Source organism: Stegodyphus dumicola, chromosome 2 (assembly GCF_044657685.1).
Source record: "Stegodyphus dumicola isolate Sdum_Otavi_A_Nest chromosome 2, ASM4465768v1".
Lineage (NCBI taxonomy): Eukaryota > Metazoa > Arthropoda > Arachnida > Araneae > Eresidae > Stegodyphus > Stegodyphus dumicola.
Genome location: NC_140769.1, coordinates 33,940,938 through 33,962,173, shown reverse-complemented (window position 1 = coordinate 33,962,173; position 21,236 = coordinate 33,940,938). Strand labels below are relative to the sequence as shown.

General features: G+C 31.7%; 1 protein-coding gene across 3 annotated transcripts in view; it reads left to right on the top strand.

Annotated features, from left to right (window-relative positions):
• Positions 1-247: 247 nt before the first annotated feature.
• The window catches only part of LOC118184155 (calcium/calmodulin-dependent protein kinase type II alpha chain-like), a 219,313-nt gene continuing 198,324 nt past the window's right edge, over positions 248-21,236 (top strand). For all 3 annotated transcript variants that reach the window (XM_085810560.1, XM_085810559.1, XM_085810558.1), the window contains exons 1-3: positions 248-554; positions 2,448-2,542; positions 4,673-4,732. In XM_085810560.1, coding sequence (XP_085666686.1) covers positions 490-554; positions 2,448-2,542; positions 4,673-4,732 — 220 coding nt within the window. In that variant the 5' untranslated portion in view covers positions 248-489. The remainder of the gene's footprint in view (positions 555-2,447; positions 2,543-4,672; positions 4,733-21,236) is intronic.

Genomic DNA, 21,236 nt, shown 5'->3' with positions numbered 1-21,236 from the left:
AATAAATTTCCATTGCTCCATCTCTGTGTTTCCTATTGAAATCAATGGGAAATTTTTTGGTCAATACATCAGACTGATATACTGTGTTTTATATATGCATTAAATTCTTCCATTGGTTTTTTTAACTTCCAGGCATTCTTCTGTAATTATATGACTATGCTTTTAAGGTACTTCCATCTCCAAGACCGTCTCTAATTTAAGAATGCATCAAATGATATCAGCCACATCATTTTTCGTTCTTCCTTAGCATTATATTTCTTCCACTGAAATATTTCTAAGACAAATATTAAATCGATTGCTCACTTATGAAAAGCAATCCACATGTGAAGTACCAGGAAAAATATAATGATGCTGTAAATTAGGCCTCCCTGCATGGCGCTGCGTCTTCTCCGGAAAAAGGAGAAATAAATATTCACCACGTCAAATCCCAGTAGCAGCGAGACTGCACGAGAACCAGCACCTCATCTTCCCTCATCCACTGAAATCAATATGGCTATTCCAGTGCCGTGTACGCGTTTCAGTGATAACTACGAATTAAAGGAAGAACTTGGGAAGTAAGCACATTATATGAATTTCAACTGATATATTTATTTTTTGACATATTTCTACTATCTTTACGCTTGTGAATGATTTATAGAATCCATTATATAAGTATATATTGGTGGTAAGTGTAAGCGGCAGATCTCATCTACACATGAGATAAAGCTGTTTAGGCTTATGTCGCCTGCATTTTTAGCCGAAACTGCTGTCACATAGTGGGATATTTGGTACGATTATCAGCTCAGTTTTAATTGTTAGTACTGGTTATTTAAATTTGTTAACACTAACTTTCAAGGGATTCCTTTTTTAACTGCTTGAACTAAAGAAACAAGCTGCTCGTGTCAAAATAAAATATCATGCAAATTTAAAGTATTGGCCATTCCCAGGTTAACAATCTTATCACCAATTGTAAATAGTAATTAAACATACACTCTGATTATGTGAATAACTTTCAGTTGTGGAATCTATAAATTCTAAATCATACCACTCAAATGCAGTCGAAATATTTTCTAATATTGTGTAGGTTTTCTGTTTGTTGACCTCACACAGATTTTGAAATGTAAAAGTTTTCTTATTCCATTCTGAAATGTGTTATAGTTCTAAAAGTCCGCTTTCTCAAACTGTGTAAAAAAATATTTTTGTTTAATTGTATTTAGTGAAATATTATTGTTCTCATTGTTAATTTGAACTATGCTGTTAATCATAGCACTTTAAAGTGCTGTGCTTTTCTCATTCCATATCTACTCATATTAAAATATATGTTTTTGATTATTATAATTTATATTGCTGTTCTGTTTAAGGTCATTTTAAACTTAGTTGTATTTGTTTCACTATTTTCATATCCTAATGTGTTTAATACATATATATGTTCAAAACTAAGTTTTATTTTGTAAGACAATGTTAAATTATAACCTGATGGATAACTGACAAAGAAATAATTGTAGTTTAAGTGACTTGTTGAATATGAAATTTTGGCTGTAACTGTTATTAGGCAGGCATTGTTCAGCTCACATATTATTAGGATATACAAAACCTTTACTATAATAAATTGGTGACAGCACACACCAAATTCAGTTCATTTTGTAAAGAAAAATTACTATTGAAATAAATTATATATAGTTTATTTATTTATTTATTTATTAAGAATGCTTTTTTGATGTTATTAAGACTTCAGCTGTTAATTTCATTTAAAAACAAAATAATCAACAACACGCTTTTTTGAATGTGAAGTTTGTAGGGAATGTATAATATCAGTTCACAGTTTTTTCCGATTTAATTTTTTCATTACTGTGTAAACAATAAAACACATATTATTTTAGGATTAATTTGTAAATGAAAGGCTATATTAATCTGTATCCATTTGAGTATGTTTATTACTTAATTTGACAATGCATTTTATTTCAGGTTAAACAAATGTATATAGAGAAGAAGAAATTGATATAATTATTTCATTATTTTTTCAGTTGTACTATACCAAAAATTATTAAATATTTATTGTTAAGTATAGTCTTTACTGAGGTAAATAAATGATTAGTTACCGACTGTTTTCTCTAACTAAAATATAATACTCTAATCATCTAACTGTGTCGAAGAAGGAAGAATGGTAAATCAAGTTTTAATTGGCTTGTCATGTGCTCAAGAAATTAATGTCCTGAATTTAAATCTGTGTTTGTTTATTTTTATTTAATTGTTTTCATTTCCATTTAACTAAAGGTGCCATCAAACATTGAAAAAGTATATAAAAAAATTTAAATGAACTGTTTCCAATGCAAATGGTTGTTTGTTTACTTTCATAATTAGCAAAACTTTATGTTTTACTGTTAAATCATTTTTAGTTTGTTAATTTATTTTGTACTTCATAGTGTTATCTTTTAAACCATATACAGATCTTAAATTTTACTTTTCAGAGGTGCATTTTCAATAGTGAGAAGATGTGTTCAAAAGATAAGTGGTTTAGAATTTGCTGCAAAAATTATCAACACAAAAAAATTATCTGCAAGAGGTGAGTAATGTATTATTTTGTTATATGCAATTTTATCTATGAATTATAATATTAAAAATTATAAAAGGAATGGATTTAAAAGAAAATTAGTTTCATTATTTCGTAGCTACAGTTCATAACAATCTGTATTATGAAGTAATGATTTTCCTTTTAAGAAGTATGCACAGGTGTCTTAGATTTGTTTAACATGTGCATTGTGTAAATTTTCTTTTATTTTAATATAGTTTAAGGAATATTTTAATACTGTATATCTTATTTTTTTAAACTAATTAGGAACAGTATTAAAATATTTAATTACATTTTAAGTCCATAAGAAGGTATTAACGAATTGGAAATTTCATTATTCTTCTGTTATCGGGATCAGATTAAGAAATGTATGTATGTGCATGCATGTACATATATATATACATGCGCATATGAACACATACATCCATATATATATATATATTTTAATCTGGTCCTAATAACATCAGAATATTGAAATTTCTGATATATGTAATTAACATCTGTATATTCATTTTGCCCTTAAATTGAACTAAATGATTGTATAAAACATATTTTTATTATTTGGCATTAAATTAAACTGGATGCAAATAATATTATTGAAAAATGAAGTTTCATTTGTAAGTTGTGTCATCTTTAATTATTATTGCTGATCATTATTATTAAAAAGCAACCTTTATATAGTAATGTCTGTTTCAGATTTTTTTCAAAATATTGTTAAACTTGAATAAAGTGTAATAATTTATTTTTGTGATTAATTGCTTCAAAAAGAATCAGATTAAAGTAAAATTTCAGGAAATTTTTATCCTTAACTAAGTAAAAATTCAAAGTTTAGCAAAAATATTTTATAATTACTATTGGTATTGTTAATTTTATATTCTCCAAAGTAGTGCTTGTGGTTTTTCGTCCATAAATCATCCATAAAGGATGCATAAAATTTATTAGGAAGGGCATCATGTTGTGGTGAAAAATAGGCAGAATTAATTTGTCTACAAAAGATTGCATCCACAAGATGTGTCTTAAGCAATCCGCATGACAGTTGGCTATCTTGAGCTTGCATTCATAAGAAACGTTTTAAGAGAAAACACTTGAATTTTTGTTATTCTTCAGTTTCATAACTGTCAAAAATATGTGAATGTCAAACACAAGGAGAATTATGAAAACTCAATAACAGCTACAACTGTTATGTTGGAAATCATATCCAGATAAAACTGTCTGTTTTTAATAGTTTTATTGATTCATAAGTTGGAACTAGAAATACAAATCATGTCCAAAAATAAATCGACAAAAAGGGATTTAAAGGCATATCAAATTGAGGAAATGTTAAGATCAAGGTTTTGAGAATTGAGTACTGTTAACATAACTGTTAAATTCAAATATGTTTATGATTTATACATATATATATACTATATCTATTAATATCTTTGATATTTATATAGAAAATTAAAAGTTAAGATGATTTTTCATTTAATAATTACTTTTAAAAGGATAAATTTTAAATATTAGTTAGCTGTTTAATTTAAAATTAATTTAACATAATTAGAAACAATTTTATGAAAGAGAATGTTTCATTTGATTGGACTAATTTCATTTTCCCCCACTTAGCAAATAGACTTTGGAAGTTATAACAATTTCTTCAACCCATTTGTAAAAAGAATAGCATTTGTAATGTAGCAGCTTTTTAGTAGTATTGCAAGATCTTATTGAAAAACCATATATATTAATATCGTTGTTATGTTACATTTTTCTTTACGGGATTTCATTCATTTTGTTTGCCATGAACTTTTTAATTACATTTTCAAAGTCCGTCATTTGAGATCTAACATTCCTTACCATAGGGAGGGATACACCACCAGTTGCAAATCTCTGCTTTCGTACTGAAAATCAATGAAGTTCTAATATATGTAGTAATAATGAATAATTCTAAAACTTTCACTGTTAAAAATGCTTGTTTATAAATTGGATGCAATAATTCTGAAGTATGGGATAAAAGTTTTAATTAGTATAACTGTATTTCATGAAGATTTTACCTTATAAAATTAATTTTTGAATAGTTTTTTCCTCCTTAATGATAATATGGATACAGAAATTTAATCATATATATCACTTATATGAATTAATTTTTAGATTTTCAAAAGTTGGAACGTGAAGCAAGAATCTGTCGAAAACTGAATCACCAAAATATAGGTCAGTTGGATTTAAACTTATTATCATTTAAAAAATTTTTTATGCGTTCCAAGATGTTATTTTCCATTGAAGAATGTTACTGGTAAGTATGCCTTGATATTAATGTTTCTTAACTTTTTTTGGAGGAAGAAATATCCACAGGATCATAGCATTTGTGTATTTTGGATAATTTTCTAAGCAATAGGTTTTATGTAAATGTGGTGTATAATACACATTGCATTCTTAGAATGGGAAAAATCAGCTGAGTGTAATTTGTAAATTGTTGAAGAGTACTTTTGTGTATTTTAATTATGACAATAAGGCTGCCCAGAAAGGAAAGTGGTTAGTGACTGACTATCATGCTGAAGGGCCCGGGTTCAAATCCTGGAGAATCCCGGATGTAGTTTGTCCATCTTTTTATATGAGGCAATAGTGGCTCACATATTAAGTGTTTCCATAATAAAGAGACCACCGCTTCCAGTCTTAGTAGTAGACAATGCCTATAAATGGTTAGAGCCCATCATTAGGAAAAGAATTACAGTAAATAATTATCTAAACTTGAAATTGTTTAAGAATTCTACAACTTTCCCTATATTTGTTTATAAGAAGGTTTCTTTGGTTTATACTTCAATGGTTAAGTTTAAAGGTAGTGAATTTGTTGATATAAAATCTACAAGGAAGATTTTGCAAAGCAAGAGTCATTAATTTAAATGAATTAGTTAAGCTGGAAAAAAAGAAGGATTTAAGAACTAAATCATTTTGGTTAAAATGAAAAAAATTCCAAAACCCATTTAGAACTTTTCTTCAGTTTAATTGATTCAGAGACAAAGTGTGATTTAACCACATACTAAGAAATTGATAAAATCAAAACATAAGTAAAATTTTGTGTTTTATTTTTGTATTCATTTTAGGAATATATTAAAATTGGTTAGACTATCAGGCAGCTTAGTAAGAGGACTAATATCTTTAATGTACCGTTTGGCCCGGGATAGGCATTCCACTAAATTTGATGTTTGCATTCTGTAATTCATTATATCTTCTGTTTGTGTATTTATTGTTGCCTCAATGTTTTGTATTTTAAAATGAAAATAAACATGTTCCTAAAGAAGTTTCAATTAAACTGAGCTAATAGCTTTCTTTGGAAGGAAGAAACCTATTAGCTACTACCATAATTTATATTAACCTACATTGAATGTGTACTTTTTGTTAGATGTAAATCATTTATTTTACGGTAATATCAGTTGCGTTTCAAAATCTGTGCTATTGATATTAGCTTGTCTAAAACATAAAATATTTATATGTAAGAAATTTTAAGCCATTATATATTCACTCATCCTGTTACACTCTTTTGAAATCTTTCTTCAAGCTTTCAGTTGTAATTTTCTTCTAATATATTTTCACATGTAATTGTTACTACAGTCAAAAGTCTTTAATCCAGACATCCATAATCCAGAATGATGTATAATCCGGACTTCAAAGCTACAAACTTTCTGCGCATGCGTAAATGCACAATGCGTATGCGTAAACGCATATACGTTTGCGCGTTTAATGTATAACGGACGGTATAAGCTAAGCTAAAATTATCTAATTATCTATGTCAGCTAATGTTGCAGATTGCGTTGTTCCTTAGTCTTCGAATTGGATCCAGCTTATTATTTTTTGCAGTCTGTTAGAGCAGTTTTATAAAAGTAAGCTTGAACTTTCGATTATGTCAAAAAGAATTTCCGATTCTGGAGCTGCCAAAGGATCTACAAAGCGAAAGCATGTCTCGATGTCCATCAAACAAAAAGTGGAATTGCTGGACAAAATGGATAAAGGCGTATCCTTTGTTTCTCTAACCATTCCGAAATCTGTTTATCAATTTAACGCTGCTCTGCAGGGGGGGGGGGAAGAGTCGTGGTGCGCAATGAACTGGAAGTTGATCTGTCAGCACTATCCTTATCTTCAGGGCAGATGTTTTTATTTTATTCAGCTTATAATTCCGTACTAAATGTAGTATTTCATCTCAATGTACTCCGTCTTTGATATGATTTAAATTAAATTCCTTCTCATTATAAATATCACGAATACACATTAAATAGTTTTCTGGTTGCAATTTTCTAATTTCAACTATGCGTAATGTATGCTTTACGCATGCGCGCGTTGAAAGAAATGTTTAATAAAGTAAACAAATAAATATTAAACTTTTTTTTTGTAAATTTTGATACCCTTTAGATCATAATTGCTCTTTATTTCATAAATTATGGTTTCATATTTTTAATTTTATAATTTCTGCATGCCATCTTAGCAGATTTAAATTGATGATCTATAATCCGGAAAAACCGATAATCCGGAATCGCCGAAGTCCTGACGAGTCCGGATTAAAGACTTTTGACTGTATTACTATTTTGACTTTCCATGCTGTATTTACCAGCAATATTAGTTAAAATTCTATTTTAATTACTTTGAATATTCTGTATTTTCTGTAATTGATATAGATTAAAAAAATTCAGATTTTATTTATGGTTATAATATAGCGTAAAGTGCAATACTGAAGGTAAATTAATTTGCAGTGAATGGCATAATAATGACGGAAGAGACTGGATAGCCAGTATATCTTATTGTTATGCCATATGCTAATTTATTTTCATATATCTATTCAAGCCAGTACATTACTAGCTTTTCCATTTAAAGACTTGTTTCACATTCATATGGTATCAGCCAATAAAGTCTTTCTATTTACGCATACTTTGAGTTTTGTGTTTTGTAAATGTTAACTGTTGGGAGAAAGTAGTAATACAAAAGCCCAGTAAATTAAAATATGAGGTGGATTAAAATATGATGGATCCATTTGCAACTATTAATAAAATATAAAATGTGTGAGAAAATATGGATTGCTGCATTTGGTTGAGTAATTCAAGGCATTTTTACTCTGGATACTGCACTACTATTCCAGGGTGCTACATACAGTGATACCATTTCCAGATTTGGCTGCTGTGCAAGAGAAAAACTTAGTACACATTCTCTCCAAGTGATGGAACATGTGTATGACAATGCCAAGATTATGGGGTGATATATGCTGTCCCATAACAGGTGATAATACAATTTTTCTGCGTTGAGAATATTGTAATCAGTCTGTATTTGTGGATACATCTGTACGACTATGGCCTACTACAAATAGAATTCATTTAGCAAGATATTTAAATCTGTAGGGATTTTATCACTAATGTATCTTCTTATTTTCAATATGCATATCTCGACAGAGACATTTAGCTAATGAAGGCAGTATGATCATAAAATCTTCATTTTTCCCCAAACTGTATGGGAATGACTATACTGTGCATGAAAAGGAAAATTTATGTGCATAATTGCATAAATGCTAAACTATTCAAAGTGGGAAGAACACCTCATATCACTTGGATATTCTATATTGTACAGAAAGTGCAGTTTTTAAACAATTTTAGTCATTTATTGTTATTCCTTGATTTATACCTTTAAATGTGGCAAACTTATTGATGATACAATAGTGCAGTTTATGTTTTATTAGCATTTGTAATATGTTAATAAACTGTATAAGCTGTTTTTTTTCTTTGAGTTATTTGGTAGGATTTTTATTTTTGATAATTTCTGATGGCAAAGCTAAATATGTTATATTTCCAGGTCAGTTGTTTTTGTGCCAGGTTTGCTATTTTTTTTTTTTTTTTTTTTGTCACAAAGATCATTTTTAATAACTTTTTGCTTAATACAGCTAGCTTTCTTGATTTATCTACTATTACGATCCTATAAGTTATATATAGTAGGTGGTAGACAGATGTTGAGGAAATTTGACATGTCATCCAAAATTTGTGATAGTTTTAGGAACATTTGACATGATAGGTTTCAATGTGTCTGTCTTATTGGAAGGTTTAGTGTTAGAAACAAAGGTTTTATCACTAATGAAAAATGCAGGTTTGAGTCGATCAATTGAAACAGCTTGATTTTTACCGTGCACGAAGATATAAAGGTTTTATCATATCATTCAATGACTGGATGAAGACCTGACAGTATGGTTGTTGAAGAGGTGGCTTGACTCAGTCAATTCTCAAATAAACATGAGAACACAATTTTAAAGATGGAGGAATGTGGATAGGCTCTGAACAGTGTTTTGATGTTGGAATGGGAATCGGAGATTGCATTATAGATCCTAAACGATTTACATATGTTGGTGTCGGGGATGGCGGAAAAAGCCGATCTGAGCACAAAATATCCGAAGGCAGTCTTAAGGTAGTACCATAGGCTATTTCAGAACAAGTTGCTTGGATGTCGTCTTTGACAAAAGATCTAATACCCAAAAGTATAAGAGGTAACGATTCTGTCCAGCGAGAATTCTCTTGCGATTTTATGCTGTTTTTCAGTTGGTGATGGAAACGTTCAATGATTCCATTTGATTGAGGTCTATAGGCAGCGGTACGAATACGATGAGTGCCCACCAGGTTCGTGAATTCCCTGAAAAGATGCGATTCAAAGTTCCGACCCTGGTCAGTAGTGATAGTGGAAGGGTATCCAAAACGAGCTATCCATTCACTAATTAGAGCTTTAAAAGTTGTTTCAGCTGACATATCAGATGTGGGAATTACTTCGGGTCATCGCGTGAAGCAATCGATTATGGTCAAGCAAATACTGATAACCTTCAGAAATTGGTAATGGGCCAATAAAATCTATGTGAATATGAGAAAATCTGGCATCAGGAAGTAAAAATGTCGAAAAGGGTAATTTCATATGCTTTTGTATCTTGGAACGTTGACATTTCTCACAAGTTTTCATGGAGTTTTTGATAAAAGTGTGCATGTTAGGCCAAACGTAACATCTGCGTATCAATTTTGAAGTGGCAGATATAACTGGATGCAAAAGGTTGTGAATACTTTGGAAGATGATAGGTCTAAATGAAAAGGGAATGAAAGGATGAAGGACATTGGTTGTGGAGTCACAATAGAGATAAATATCTTGAAGTGGAAAATACTGTTTGGAGAGCTTCAATGAAGAACATTTAGAAGTTAGTAATTGTTGTAGTTCATGGTCTGTGTGTTGTGCTGAGGCTAACTGTTTGAAATCCAGAATAGGTGAGCGAGAAACAAAATCTACTTCTATTTGGGAGAATGTGTCAGCAATAGTATTTTCCCTACCTTTAACATATTGTATTAACATATTATATTTTAACATATTGTAACAGTGGAAAAGTGAGAGATATAGTCTAGGTTCTCAGTTGTCGAGGAGAGCACGTTTCTGCTTTTTGTCTGAAAGCAAATGTTAGTGGTTTCTGGTCAGTAAATATGATGAAGTTGCGACCTAACATGTGCCAAAATTTCCTGGTAGATTCTTATATTGACAGAAGTTCGCGGTCATATGTAGACCATTTCCGTTGACTTTTATTCAATTTTAAAGAGAAAGGAAGGCTATTGGCTCCCATTGACCATTTTGGAGTAGCATGAGAGAGCTGCCAATAGCAACATCAGATGCATCGGTCCAAAGACTGAGTTGATCACTAGGAAATGGATGTCTTAATAGGTAATAATAGTAATAATAGGTAATAATTAATAATTAATAGGGTAGCTTTTATAAGAGCTTCTTTAGCTGCCAAAAATGCCTTTTCGGCATCCTCAGACCACGGGAGAGGATTTTCAATCTTTTTAGTTGGACAGAATGATTTCTTTTTGTTAGAATAACCTTTTGAGAAGCTTAATTAAAGGTGACAAAATGTGCACTGCATATGACACAAATCTGCGATAAAAATTGAATAGGCCAAGAAATCTGCGAAGCTGTGTTAAGCTTGTTGGTCTGGGAAATTTAGAAATGTCATCAGCTCGATCTGGAATGGGAGAAATACCTTCTTTAGAGACTTTATATCTTAAGAAATCTAAGGTAGGAACTCTAAATGTACACTTTGAGGGTTTGATTGCTAAACCATAAAGATCTAATCTTAATGATCTAAACCATAATGATCTAACCATAATGAGCTCGTAGATTGTTAATATGCTCTTTGTGGCTTTTTGAGGCAATCAAAATATCATCAATAAATGCATATACACCAGTTAAACCTCTCGTTTACTCATCAATAAACCTTTGAAAAGTGCTTGATGCATTGCACAAACCAAATTGCATCCGAGTACTCTCGAAAAGTCCAAATGGTGTGCAGATAGCAGTTTTATTGACATCCTATGGAACAATCAGAATTTGAGGAAATGCTTTGACTAAATCTACATGGGAGAATATGTTGCACCCATGGAGTTCACTTGTGAAATCAATAATACTAGGGATTGGATATTTGTCCTTTTTAGTCTGAACATTAAGGGCTCTAAAATCACTGACGCCAATCATTCATTTCTTTTTTAGGGACCATAGCAATGCCGAAGCGTAATTGCTGTTGGATGGGCGAATGTGGCCTAAATCTAACAGATGTTAAAATTCCATTTTTGCAATTTTCAAACGATCAGGTGCAAGCCGACGTAGTTTGGGCAAAAATGGGAGGGCCAAAAGTTTCAATATGATGCTGAATTAAATGTTTGACAATTTGGTTTGCGCAAGGAGCTTGAACAATACAAGGAAATTCGTTTAATAACTTAGCATAATGATTATTACAAAATACAGATTTCACTGAATATATACTAGCAACATGTAAAAACCATAAGAATTTAATTTGGTGTAAGTATCGCTTAAGCGGCAATTTCTAAGATCTGGTTGTAGGTTAAAATAATGTAAGAAATTTGCACCAATTATAGCAGTTTGAACATTGCATACATAAAAAGGATAAACAAACTGTTTTCTTAAACCTAAATCTAAAGATAATAACCTTTGTTTATATACATTTATCTTAATACCATTTGCAACCAGAAAAGTTTGAATATGAGTAGTCATTTTATCAGATCTTGAGGCTGGAATTAAGGAACAATCACTACCTGTATCGATTAAAAAGTTAATATTGGTTTTGCAATCATGAACAAATAGGCGACAAGAACTAGAAGGCGAGGCATACGTCGCCGCTACTCTTTGCCTTGGAAATTTTCCTGAAAATTGTGTGGAGTACACTTTTTTTGCTCTAGAAGCAAATTTTTGATTTTTGGTGGTACCAACATAAATCACTTTTTTCAGAGGATTTCTCATGATTTGTTGCATGACGATAATTACGATTACGAGAATGACTTCTTGAACGTCGTAGACATGCAACTTCCTTGCAAAACGATTTTATCTCTTTAAGCAGTTCAGAGTTCGGTGTGTAACACTAGATGATGCACAAGAATCAGAAACTACACTCACCTGAGCAGATGACACTTCCATTATTTTATCCGCTATTTCAGCAGGCTTTTGTGTGGTTAGAGGGGTGATTGATGCTAAAATAGATTGCACATTTGGAGGTAGTTGCTGCAGAAATAATTCCCAAACAAAAGTATCCGTCATGTTATGATTTTCTGCACGCCGCTGCTTAACGCGTAAGAGTTCAGACGACTTTTGATCCCCTAGTTGCTCACCAGCAAGTAAACGACGTATTTCCTGCGATTTACTTTCACCACTGCGAGAAATGATTTCATTCTTCAGTTTTCCATATGGATCCGTTTTGTAAGGAGAAATGATGATATCCCTCATGGTCATAGCGATGTTGGGAGGTAAATGCGCAACACAGTGGTTATACTTGGTTCTGGATTTTGTTATAGCCTTTTGAACTGCTAATTTAAAAGTAGATTTCACCATCGTGAACCACAGAGATGGATCAGAAAGAATGAAAGGAGTTATTCTCACTGCTGATATTTCATCCATTGTTTATGATGTTTTGTTTAGTTCCGTTTTCGTATTTTGTCAAAATTCCAAGAAATGATCTAAAGATGTGCATTGTTCAATGTTGGTCACCAATGTAGAAGTTTCATGGTGAGGCAAGACACAAGTGTAAAATATATAAACTTAATTGAGCACATCAATAATAACATTCCGATTAGAAAAAGGAACTGCCACTGCATGCATGCCATTCTCTCCTCCATTCGCAGCTAATCAGAGGCGGGCATGCACAGAACTCACAAAACTTTGTACGGTGTTTCAATGGCAACACCACAGTGTAATGAAATAACACATTACTAAAGATAAAGTGTTATGGAAATGCAACATTTGAAAGTATATTTTATTTACTTTTTAAAATTTTGAGCATATATTTGCATTTCTAATAATGGTTTAAATTCACTGAAAGAGGCAGTTTGCTATTTTTATGATTCATGTTCTAGACTTTGTTCATTTCTAAATACACTGCTGGCCGTTAAAACTGCAACACCAGGAAGGAATGATCTGACGAAGAGATTGGGATATGGAAATGATTAATATTTCAGCACATGTGGATGATGCAGGAGGGAGAAACAACATCTGAAGCACTGCATAAAAGAAAAGGTTTCTAGTGGATTTTTCTTTTGGAAAGCCCGTTGCAAGGTTGGAATTCACTCCCAATATCGTATTATGCCTGAAATAATAAGAAGAAATGCTTACTAGCAAGTGTTGGAATTCAGTAGAGAATAGTTTCCTATTGAGAGTGCGGATTATTATTTCATGATATTGCCTGTCACACTGGTTGACATCCAACCACTGTCATGCAAATATGTAATCAATGGGTTGCTGAGGGTCATACTGAACAACATGCAGGATCTCATTGTCCTCCCATGATTAAGGCCCAAGAGGACAGACATATTGTGAGGTCAGCTCTGCAAAATTGCAGAACCATATCATGGACCATTAGTCAGGAAATGGATATGATTGCAGCACGTCCAGTATCCGTTCGAATGCTACGTCGACATTTGTAGCAGCATGGTTTATCAGCACGGTGATCATTACTTCGGCTTCCCTTGACAATGCAGCATAGAAAGAGATGCTGACTCTAGTGCACCGAATGACAAAGCTGGATACAGCAGTGGAAATAGTCATCTTTTCAGATGAGTCCCAGTTCTGTGTGCAGTGTTCTGCTGGTTATATATGTATCTGGAGTCTCCGAGGAGACCACGTGTTGCTTGCTTGCATTCGATATTGGCATAGTGGCCCTGCACTTGGTGTGATGGTTTCGGCAGCCATTGGGTATGCAACATGCACATCTTTAGTTTGGATCGATGGTAATTTCAATGCAAATCAGTACATTTCTTACATCTAGTCTAGTGGTTGTGCCCTATCTTCGAGGCCTGCCAAATGCCATCTTCCAACAAGATAATGGAAGACCACATGTTGTACGTCGCGTTGTAACCTTCCTTGATACACAGGGTATTATAAAGGGGCACAGCCTCCAGCCCACTGACTGAGAGTACCTCAGTCATATGATTTTGAAAAGGAGCTCACCCTCGATACACAGGGTATTATATAGGGCGCAGCCCCCAGCCCACCTGACTGAGAGTGCCTCAGTCTTATGACTTTAAGTGGGAGCCCACCAATCCAACAACGAATGACGGCAGCCAGTGGCTCAGCCGTGCTCAAGACAATTAAGCAATAATTCAAAATAAAACTCGATACACAGGGTATTTGATTGCTGCCCTGGCCTGCATGGTCTCCATATTTGTCACCCATTGAAAACATCTAGTCATGAGTTGCTGAGAGCCTGGCCTGCCACCCCTGTTCAGCTAATACAGTTGATGAAGTTTGGCATAGACTAGAAGCAGCATGAAATGAGTTGTGTGTTTCTGTTTTTCATCCAAGCCCAGTTCAACTTCGTGCCTAACTGGGTAAGGGTCGTTTTAGCTGCCAGGGGTGGCAGCTATTTCTACTAATTTCGTACCATGTAAACCCCCAAACTGCTTACAAATTTAATCATTTTGTCCTCATGCCATAGACTAAGTACAGTAAATATTTTATTTATTTATTTATTATTATTATTATTACTATTTTGGTATTTGCTTTCCTTCATGGTATTTTAATGGCCAACAATGTGTTGAGTTTTGGCTATCTTTTTCTGCCAATTTTGAATAGAATACTATGTTTCTGAATGATTTGCTTCTTTGTGTAGTTATATTGAAGAACATTTGAATCAGATTTGTCTATTTTTAATTCATATTTCACTGAGGCATAAACTGGAAAAATTTCAGCTCTTTCCTATGTATCGTCTCCACTTTTTTAAAACTTAAATTTTGTATATAATTAAAATAAATGCATGATGTATAAGCATTTAATATAATACTTCGCGTGGGTAATACAGACATTCGTGAACCTTGAAATTAATGTCCTCTTCCTGCTTGAACATTCTGTTCAAAGTGATGTGGTAAGGCTTCCACGATACATCTCATATCTCTTGTGGAATAACATATTTTTCATGGCTGTTAGCAATCTTTAGTTTGTCAGTCATTTGGAAATGACCTGCAGAGACATTTTCTATCAAGCAAGTCAGGGAAAGTAGTTCAGTGTTCTTAAATGTGGGAAGCAAGATGGCAAAGTTAGAAAGCCAAAGCAGGAAATCAGATGATTTGAGAAAGTCTATCCAAATACAGCTGCACATATGCTTGCCCACACTTTTGATTTTCATTGTTCTACTCACTAACATATGTGACACAACCCATTTAACTGAAGAGCTCTCCCACCAGAAAATGCAACCATACTGCACAGTGGTCCATTATATACTAATACTAAATCTTTGCAGATGTAGGTTACATTTTCATTCTGGCAAATTTACTGACTTTTGTAGATTGGTAGATACATTATATGTCATTGGGGTGATTACTGTTAGTATTTTCATACTAGATTTAATATTTTTATGAATTTTTAGTGTTTTAGTCATTTATTGTCAGATCTAGTACTTCAGAATAATAATAAAAATAACATTTGATATATGAATTTAAACACTCATTTTAATGCAGTAGAGGATGCTGTTTAACAAACTAAACCAGTTTTATATGCTCTGAAAAATTCTTCAATTAAGGCACTTTTTCTCTTCTAAAAATTCACTCTACCAAAAATAGTAAATCATCATTAAAATTATTAAATTTTGTTCTATCTCTTCATTATCATTTCATCGCAGGAAATAAAATGGAAATAATCATGAAATATTTCAAGAAATATGTTTAGCTGACAACATTTAGTTTTTTTTAAAGTAAATGTATATTTGGAGTCCAGAGTGAAAGTTTCTCTAAAACAAGTTTAGATGAGAATGAACTTACTGATAGAAATATTAAAACACTTTAAATTGTGTTCTTGATTAAAATTTTAAAGAAATAATTTTCAAACAGCCTGTATTATAAAAATTAGTGATTCTGAATTCTAAAACATGTAGATCAGTGTGTTTTTACTGTATGGTGTTTATTGGTTTGAATTTTCCTAATCCTATTCAAGAAAATAGCTGTGAAGATCTTGATACAGAATGTCAGCAGTTAAGGATAGCAGAAATACTATAGAGAATAATAGATTTTTGAGATGAAAAAGGCTATACGATGTTGCTTCTCAACACTTTTTTGCTGCGCACCCCTTTTACCATTGCTAGATGATCATTCCCCTCCCTCTTTTTCAAAATTCAAAAAATACATATACATTTTTTAAAATTTGTATTACTTTTTAATGTGTTTTATAATCTTGTTAAACACACGTCTTGTTAAATACAAGAAGTGTAGAAAATGTAGATAGACACAAAATTCAAATAAAAGTTTTTTTTTTTTTTTTTTTTTTTTTTTTTTTAATATTTATAAACTAGAACTAAGTACTCAACAAACAAAAGGCTGCTCACATCCCCCCCCAAACTATTAAACTCCTCCACCAGAGAAGAATTCCCTTTTAATTGAGAACCGCTGCTATAGAACATGTGTTTCCTAATTTAACAATAGTAGCGTCATTTTGGGTAGATAAGCCATGCACATGATAATTAACTATAAAAAGGGAAAATTCATCAGATAAGTTGCATGGCTGTGTATGCCGCAGCTACAGATTCCAATACATGACACTTAAAATTAATTTATTCAGGAATTCTGTTCCATATTGATGTAATCATTATTGATAACAGTTTATAACACCTATAAAATAGTTATAAATGGTAATATATAACAAATAAATAAAAAATAAACAAACTTCTTACCTTAAATTTCCCAAAGATGAGCTCTGCTGATTTCTAATAAATATTATTTTTATGTATTCAGTAAACTTTTATTACCATAAATTACCATACCACAAAAAAGAATGTACATCTAACACACACAAAACAAAACAAAACAAAAAAAAAGGAAATACTTCTATGTCTTCCCTTCTACTGGACCCGATTATCTAAATTTAACTTGCTTTTTCCATGTCTCAAAAGTGCAACTTAGGATATATGCAGTCAAAAGTCATTAATTCAGACACCCATAATCCGGACCTCAAAGCTACAAACTTTCTGCACATGCGTTGTAAGACCTTTACGGCTGCGCATATGCGTGTGCACACGTGCATAATAAGTTTACGCATGCGCGTTTAATGTATAACGGACGGTATAAGCTAAAATTATCTAATTATCTATGTCAGCTAATGTTGCAGATTGCGTTGTTCCTTAATCTTCGAATTGGATCCGGCTTATTATTTTTTGCAGACTGTTAGAGCAATTTTATAAAAGTAAGCTTGAACTTTCGATTATGTCAAATAGAATTTCCGATGCTGGAGATCCCAAAGGATCTATAAAGCGAAAGTATGTTTCGATGTCCATCAAACAAAAAGTGGAATTGCTGCAAAAAATTTATAAAGGCATATTCTTTGTTTCTTAAACCATTCCGAAATCTGTTTATCAATTTCACGCTGCTCTTGGGGGGGGAGACGCCACGGTGCGCAATGAATTGGAAGTTGATCTGTCAGCACTATCCTTATCTTCAGGGCAGATGTTTTTGTTTTATTTGGCTTATAATTCCTTACTAAATGTAGTATTTCATCTCAATGTACTCCGTCTTTGATATGATTTAAATCAAATTCCTCCACATTATAATTCGCTTCCGATAGTGAAGAAAGTGACACAGAGGTTATTAAAAACGAAAAAATTTCGATTGACAAATTAGTCGGTATTCTCGACACAGCAATTATAGGATTTGAACAGCAGAACTTTGTAACTGAACAAGAAGTTATGTCTGTTTATAGAATTAAAGAGAAAATATTATCACATAAAACGAAGCAACTTAAACAACTTACATTGAAAGAAATGTTTAATAAAGTAAACAAATAAAAATTAAGCTATTTTTTTTTTTTTTTTGTAAATTTTGATACCCTTTAGATCATAATTGTTCTTTATTTCAAAAATTACGGTTTCATATTTTTAATTTTATAATTTCTGCATGCCATCGTATCAGATTTAAATTGATGATCGATAATCTGGAATCGCCGAAGTCCCGACGAGTCAGGATTAATGACTTTTGACTGTATTAGATATATATATAATATTCTAACATAGGTATTTTGACACAAAATCAGACTTTTTCTGAAATAACATGACACTTTTTTTCCATATTTCGATTCTACGACTAAAATTATGGCAAAGTGCCAAGTTCTGTAAAAATCACTCCAGTAATTTTTAAAAAATTGGCTCTCAAAATTTTAGGTCCTCCATGTAAATTGAATTTGGTATATATTATATTTATTAATATCTCTTTTTTTATTAAACATATTTGATTCTTCGTTTCACATTTCGAAGTTTAGGTTCATTCCAAATAAAATTCACTCTCTTTTTTATGATTTATTTTTAAAATTTGTATTTTTAAATATTTTTTATAAATTTCTCAGAAAAGAATTTGATTTATAACCTATAATTTAATTTAAAATATAATTTAAAAAATTACAAATTACAAATTTAATATCTAGGCATAATTTGAGTCAGAATCGAAATATGGAAAACAATTGGTATGTTATTTCAGAAAAAGTCCGATTTTATGTCAAAATACCTATGTTAGAACAATGCTATATATAAAATTAATATATAGCCTAAGTCGCACTTTTGAGACATGGAAAAGTTAAATTTTGACGGTCTGTGCAGTAAAACAGGAGATACAAAATTGGCTCCCCTTTTGGGGGGAGGCAAGCTGTACATCAATTAGATAATGAAACAAAATTTTGTAATTAAAATAAATGCATTTATTTATACAAAATATTCAAAATCTGGCTTATCAGTGTCAGAATGAAATAAATTTAACAAATGACCATTAAGGTCACTTTCTTCACTCTGTACTAAATCACATCTTTTATATCGACCTACAAGGCAACCTCCTCATAACAAAGCTTTTCTCATCTTTCAGGAAATTATGAAAAAATGGAGCCTACTTTCCCTCCAATCCTCCCACTGCTTTAATAATTCATGCTTGATTACATGATTCATGTGATCCAGTAGCTCTAAAATTTTTGTAAGCCTACCTCGTATCACTAAGACATTGACCTACAACTACATCGACCTACTCCTCATGTGAAGCTTTTCTCACCTTTCAGGAATTTGTGAAAGAATGAAGCCCACTTTCCCTCCAATCCTCTCATTGCTTTAATAGTTCCTGCTAGCTTCATGTGATCCAGTAGCTGTAAAATTTTTGTAAGCCTACCTCGTATCACTAAGACATCGGTGCTGAGTTTTTTTTTTTTTTTTTTTTGCTTTGGATTTAATTGTATCTATTGAATGAGATCATATTGAAATCAGAACAAAGATTCTCCAAGGTTGGGAAAAAGCAATTTTCCTTTTTTTTTTTTTTTTTTTTTTTGATAGATTTCTATTAGCCAAATCAAACATCACTTCTTCTCACATCCATCATTTTTCATGACCTCTTCATGGACATTTCCGTTCGAACTGTTTTTCTTTTGAAAATTAGCAAAGCGGTTAGCTTGTTTCATAGGCGGCACAACCCAAAACGCAAGTAAAAGAAGTTTTTGCATCACAATTATTAACACATGAAGTGTTTTTATCTATTGAATGAACAGTTCAGCTCAGAAAATAATCTAAAGTGATGGGCACTTCATCCATGTTAATTATTTGCCCTCTATTCAAATTTTGTTCTTTAATTTTCTTAGATAAATACTAATTTTTTTTTTTTTTTCATGTTAGTCCATGGGAAGCTTCTAACCAGTTGTTATTTTGGTTCTGATGGATAATTCCTTTTGTTTCATGAACCTGAAATACCAATTAGGTTCTCCAACAAAGTTTTTTTTTTTTTTTTTTTTTTTTTTGCCTATTTGTTGAGCAATTACTTTTGTTTGAAAGCAAATTCTAACTGTTGACACTGATAATCTCTTTACTGTCTGCTCTATGGTCCATTTCTCTAAACTGTCTTCCAGAAGAAGCCAGGCTTTGATGCTAGTCTGACAAGACTTTTTATTCTTAGGCATTTTCTCTAATTCTTCTTGTTCAGACTTCTATCTCTGAATGCACCTCTTATCAACTTGAAATTCTCTATCTATAGCTCAATTTCCAATTCCTATTGCTTTCGTCACTACCAAAAACATAAAAGCAGCTGTATGTATAACTTTCTTCGAGCAGGAACATAATAAAAATTATATTTTTAAACTTAAAAGCAGCTATATGTATAACTTTCTTCGAGCAGGAACATAATAAAAATTATATTTTTAAACTTAAAAGCAGCTGTATGTATAACTTTCTTCGAGCAGGAACATAATAAAAATTATATTTTAAAAATTCAACAAGCATAACAAGTCAAAAAGCAAGAACTGCAACAAGTAAGCGATAAGTGAGTCAAAAAGCAGTAAGACATGTAAGAAAACACAGAACTTGGAGAAATAAAAGTTCCTGTGCCCATTAAAAAAAAAAAGATGGTTTTCAGAAAAGGCAGAGAAAACTACAGAGTTCAGTAGAAAGTACATGAATTACGTGTCTTTGTGCCAAGTGTACCTTGCCATAGTAGGAGAGTTTCATGCGAGTTCAAACGTGGGCAGTTCCCTTAGCAGATCCTGAGCACTGGTGTCAGGCTAAAAATGTCGCAATGAATTCTACATTTAAATTATAAGTTATGCATAAGAGAAACAGTTAAAATAGGCAATTTCTAAAGACACAGGAAAAATAAAAAATTTTCAGATACATTGCAGACCTAAATTTTCAAGCTTTAAACATGTATAAGCTGTGGCTTATCTATCCAAATTATAATAGTTAAAGTTCTGTTCAACTTTCCTTTTTTTTTTACCAGCAATATCTGAAAGAATACTTAAGACAGTAAATGACATGCAGTAGCAAAAAATAAGAACAAGAAGGCATAGTCTGCAAACTACGTCAAAGAATGTCTTCTTTTGACAAAAGAGAAATTAAATTATTCATCAATAATAGATTTTTTTAGTTCTATAAAGTTATTTGCTTTATGAAAATATGCTAAAATAATAAAAAGTACATCGAATATTTGTGTGAGAATGTATGTAATACCATATAAAATAAATAAAATATTTATGTGCTAATATTATATTTAATAAAATATTTCTATGTAAATAACTTGTAATTAAAATATTTATCTGTGCATAGAAAAATGAAATAATTACAAATAATAATTGTATAGATGACTATAAGTCGACTTTTATTTTACGTAGTTGTTGGGCATATGTTAATTAAGCAGTTTTACATTGAATTTATCTATTATAATAAGAT